Source organism: Olea europaea, unplaced genomic scaffold (assembly GCF_002742605.1).
Source record: "Olea europaea var. sylvestris unplaced genomic scaffold, O_europaea_v1 scaffold3287, whole genome shotgun sequence".
Taxonomy (NCBI): domain Eukaryota; kingdom Viridiplantae; phylum Streptophyta; class Magnoliopsida; order Lamiales; family Oleaceae; genus Olea; species Olea europaea.
In genome coordinates, this window is record NW_019251790.1 from 34,326 (window position 1) to 39,731 (window position 5,406).

Below are 5,406 nucleotides of genomic sequence, written 5' to 3' on the forward strand. Positions count from 1 at the left end.
CGTTTGGCTTGTTGCCCACTCTTTCACCCCTATCTTCCCTCTTCGCCCTCTTTCTTCTCCCACGTTTTCCTTTTCTTCCTCTCATTCTTCTTGTGATTTTGATATTCACTTCTTTTTTCATTTATTCTACATCAAATTTGGTACCAGAGCTAAGCTTGGATTCTGTCATTTTCCTGCATCCCGGAACTTGCATATCCCAGTATCATCATCTTCAAACTTCATCCCCTGCTACAATACTCATTAACATCTTCATCAACTTACAAATTATGGCTAAAACCACCCATATACAAAACATCCCACTAGCCAAACTTCTCATCACACGAAACCTAATTTAAACCGCCGCCACAAGTTCCGTCGTTGCAACCGCCGACCTTCACCTACCCAAGCCACCACATTGTCAACCACCTTGTCCACAACAAATCTCAATCCAAACACCATTAGTTACTACAATAACCGCTACCAAAAACAAATTCCACTCACCCACCCAACAAGAAATACCATATTCAGCAACCTATATAATTCCATGACCGCCACTAAATACCTCCAGTAGCCAAACCTCCACGCAAATCTCACCATCATCTGCAATTACTATACCCGAAGACAACACCATCGTCAGCAACCCTTGCTTGACATCCTAGCCACTGACACCCTCAACCTACTACCTAGATTTCCCATCAGACAAAACAAGCTACAAATTGACCCAACCGCTGCGACTGTCGTAGCCAATCGCGACACCAAAGGCATCAACTGCTGTGACACCACTCACCTGAACTTACCGCAGTTAAGAACCCACCAATCAACCACTCCAATGCCGTTGATCAGAAGGCGATATTGCACATCGCTATTACGAGTCTCTACGTTTGGCTTGGTAATTGTGCCTCAGTTTGTTTATGTATACATTGGAATTTGATTGATAGTTTGGGCCTCACCCGCGGCCTGTAACCTGATTGCTTATAAGAGTATTGTTTGATTTTGTTTTTAAAAAAGAAAGAAAGAATAGAAAAAGGGGGGGGGGGGGGGTTGATGAAAAGAAAACAGAATTATTTCACAGGTATCTCTTTTTTGACTCAGTTACTTCAACGAACAAAAGAGGAGTTATTGTTTATTTATCCTTGGTTTATATTACTATATATCTTAGAATTGCATCGATTACTTCCTTGTGCTGCAGTATCTCTAATCTTTACCCTGTGACTAAATACATAGACTTGTTAGTTGATGCGGACATCCTTTGTTGGGCTGTTTATCTATGCCATTTATTTATACTTAAAGTCCATTTATTTATGTTTTATGTGTTATTGGACTTTTATATGGGTTTGGCCCAACCCTTTTAAATGTTAGGTTGGTTTTCAGCCTGTTTGGAAGTGATTTTTTCCTCCAAAAAATTGATTTTTTGACCGTTATTTCATCATTTCAGTCGTCATATTTGACTTCTTTTCTCATAGGTGGACCTCACTTTTCTCCTAACGGTCAAAAAATCAATTCTTAAAATCGCTTCCAAACAGACTCTTTGTTATTTATATGGTTTTAATTAAAATTGAAGACAGTTGATGAATGAAATTAATTACGTTTGGCTTGCTGCCCACTCTGTCACCCTATCTTCCCTCCTCCCTCTTTCTTCTCTCACGTTTTCCTTCTCTTTCTCCTCTCTTCCTCTCAATCTTGCTGTGATTTTGATACACTTCTTTTCGTTGATTCTACGTCACTGGCGTGGTATCTTGTGTCTTTCATTTTTATCCTGAGAAAATGTTGTTTTTCTTGTTACTGCAGTTTCTTCAATATTTGTTCTTCCTTAACACACCATCAATACTGATTTACTACATGATTCATCGTCGTGCTCCATCTACAATAGATGGATGAAACAAATTCCAGCTTGTGAGTTCCTACTTGATTTAGTTCTTTATCCGTCGAACATTACGAGGAGAATGTGCATCATAATTATGGATATGGGACGCTCTTATGCAGGAGAGAGGGGTCTCCTGTCTCATCTTTGTGGTGATTGTAAAATTTTCAGATTATCCGACTTGAATTGTTTCTGAAATAGTAATTATATGGTTTTGTTTAGATTATGCTATTCCTTGGAGTTGCTTCTAATTCCATCTCTATTTTTTTTGAGCTGTGCATTTTCATAGATCTCTTAATTTCTTCTGTGTCAAGGCCTTTTTTGATCCCATTTTCCCAAAGAATTAAGATAGTTGTAGATCTCGACACCGTTTGATTTGTCAAAATCAAAGTCATTAATTTGAACGGTAAAGCCCGTTTGAGTTGTCAAAATCGAGGCCTTTTTTGATCCCATTTTCCCAAAGAATTAAGATAGTTGTAGATTTCTTGACACCGTTTGAGTTGTCAAAATCGAAGTCATTAATTTGAACGGTAAAGCCCCTTTACCAGGGTCCTGGTAATGCCATTTTGATAGGTGAGTGAGATGAAGTGCTTGTTTGGTACAGATTTTAAGTCAATTAAAATTAATTGTTCAATCATTATTTCACTATTTCAGCTATTATTTTAGAATTCTTTTCTCACGGATAGGATTTACTTTATCTCTAACGGTAAAAAAATCAATTATCAAAATCCTTACAAAACAAGTACTAAAATTGTGTAGCATATCAAAGAGTGTAAATAAAGATGTAAATCATCAAGATGTAAGTATAGTAAAAAAAAAAAATTTCAAATTCATTTTTTTTCCAACATATTTTCAATAACATATTCATCTGTTGAAATAATTTCATACGTGAATCCAATGCCTCTTTCTACCTTTTTATCATACATTAATCAATTTTTTTTTCCACAAAATATATTATCCAACCACACTTCGATATTACTAAACAATACGAAATTATTAAAGTATTTGTTAAAGACACGAATCAACTTTTAGCCTGTGAAGATTTTTTTTTACAATTTATTTAATGAAAATAATTTTTATAATAATATGCGGTCATAAAATAAGGAAAAGTTATGAGTGTAAAATTATTTTATTGAATTAAAAACATGTTTAGAAAAAAATAAGTTACAAAATCAAAATGAGTCAAAATTTGTTATTCACTTTTGTTATCCATCAATTAATTATTGACACATCATCAATTTAGTAGGTTAGTAATGAAGTTAAAAACGTTTAAATATGAAATAACATATTAATTATTTACGACATATCAAGAACTAATCGGATAGAAGCAAAATGGAATAGTAGATCTTGACTTGTAGCAAACACCGTTCATTAGCACACAAACCAATGATTTCCATTTTCATGTAATGAAAATTTTGGCGCCGTCATGCTAAAATAAGATTTGAAAGTCCAGAAATTGTGGTCCAAATATTGAAGATTATGGCCTTCAATTTCAATCTAAAGAATTGTATGAGTTTGTAAAATTGAGAAAAATAATTTCACAACTGGACGACTTGGGGCCAAACAAATTCAATCCTTTTAATCAAATATTATAAAATCTTTGAATTTGTTATCTATATTTATATCTTTTTCAATCTCTTTGATAAACTTCGCTCCAACTAATATAAATTTAAGACAAGATTGGCTACCCGAAATCTCAACGGTCTAAGTATCTTCATTACAGTCCCCTCCTCTGGCGGACCCTAACATTGAATCCACCGGCCATATAGGCTGTCAGTAGGGGAACAAAAATCGGCCGGTCTGAATTTTCCGGCACAAACTCAAACCGCCTTAGAATGGAAGCCACCACGTATTTCATTTGAATAAAAGCCATTTCTTTCCCAAGACATACTCTTGGACCGGCTTGAAATACCGGAAACTTGAACGGGCTCACCGATTTTAGGACCCCAGGTTCATCGAACCATCGGTCGGGTCGGAACTCTAACCTGTCTTTCCCCCACAACTCCTCCATTCTACCCATGCCATATTGGAAATAAGTCACCCTATTGCCTTTAGAAACTGGTGTACCGTCAGGTAGAATGTCATCTTTTGCAGCATGCTTGGAGTCCCACGCCACCGGTGGATATAGCCTCATGGATTCACATAAACAAGCTTTAATGTATTTCATCTCTTTTAAATCGTCAAAACTCAGTGGTTTTTCGCCATTATTGCTCGAAAAAGCTTCGTATACCACCTGTTTTTCGATATCAGTATGACCAGAAAGTAGCCAGAACAACCATGTCAAGGCTGCGGAGGTGGTGTCCCTTCCGGCCATCAAAAAACTTATCACCATGTCTCTAACCATTTCATCGTCGAGTCCGGCACCCAAAAACCTCGATAAAAGATCATTTCCTTCACACTTTTCGAGTTTCCTTTTCTTGGATTGAATTATTTCATTCACAGAGCTGTGAATAAAATGGACAGATTCTTTAAGCCTTTTCTCAGAGCCTAAATTCAGCGCTCTTCTGCATTTCCACACAGCAGAAACCAGCGCCACCCCGCGCATAGCAGAGAGTTTGGAGGCATCATCTAAGGCCTCCGCGAGTGGCGGCATGGGGAGAGAAAGATCCAAACAAGAAGGATTGGAGCCTAATGAAACTTCACAAATAGTATCAAATGCAAATCTCCTCAAAACCTCTTGAATGTCCAAAATTATGTTGTTCTCTGCAGCATTTTCGAGCAACGGTAGAAGCCTGTTTTGGACCTCTACTTCAAGAATTTTCACCACAAATTCTCTCAAAGACTTTGCACTGAATTCATGGCTTGCTAATTTGCGCTGGAGGCTCCACTTTTCACCATCAACATTAAATATTCCAATACCAAGAAAATCCCCAAGTAAATCAGTAAAGGGCTTCCCTTTTGGAAAATTCTCGAAATTTGTTTTCAAAATGTACTCAACATTGTTTGGATTTGCTGTAACAATGGTTCTTGGTGCACCAAATCTTTGTACTACAATAGTCTGCGTTTTAGATTCAGACAAGAGTTTTGTATACCAGTCTAAAAGACGATGGCGATTCTTGTAGAAGGATATGAGACAGCCAACATTAGAACTAAACCTTCTGAACTTAAGATATGATGAAAACAGAAGAAACCCTAAAGTGGTACAAAGAAGAAGAGTGAAAAACATGATGTTTGAGTCTTTTTTGCAGTGAATAATGAAGAAGTGGCTGAGTTCAAGTGTTGAAGAGGAAAGGTTTATATATATACGTATATAGATAGAGAGAGAAAGAGGTGAGAGAGAGCCAGCAAATTGCATTAAACTGTTTTTGTGTCACATGTTTATTGAGCTAAAAGCAAATTTAGTTGGGATTATATCATTGCTGATGCGGCTTTCATTGCGGGCGGAGGCCGGAAAGGGGCCGATATCGAGAAGAAAGCCTATATATGTGGGCCGAGAGGGATCTCGAAAACAAGATTAAATGAATGGGTTTTGCTACACCAACATATGGGTTGATATAAGGGAAGATCGAACACACACATGGGGGTCGGTATTTTTTAATTCACGTGGGACTCACGCGCAAAATGTG

General features: G+C 37.1%; 1 protein-coding gene across 1 annotated transcript; it reads right to left on the reverse strand.

The window, feature by feature from the left end:
• Positions 1-3,476: 3,476 nt before the first annotated feature.
• LOC111385797 (cytochrome P450 94B3-like) lies at positions 3,477-5,059 on the reverse strand. The gene has a single exon (XM_023010211.1). It carries the CDS (start codon positions 5,004-5,006, stop codon positions 3,558-3,560), a length of 1,449 nt encoding a protein of 482 aa, XP_022865979.1. The 5' UTR covers positions 5,007-5,059; the 3' UTR covers positions 3,477-3,557.
• Positions 5,060-5,406: the final 347 nt, after the last annotated feature.

Excerpts from the sequence above, each read along its gene's own strand:
- LOC111385797 (XM_023010211.1), bottom strand. The coding sequence starts at position 5,006 with ATGTTTTTCACTCTTCTTCTTTGTACCACTTTAGGGTTTCTTCTGTTT.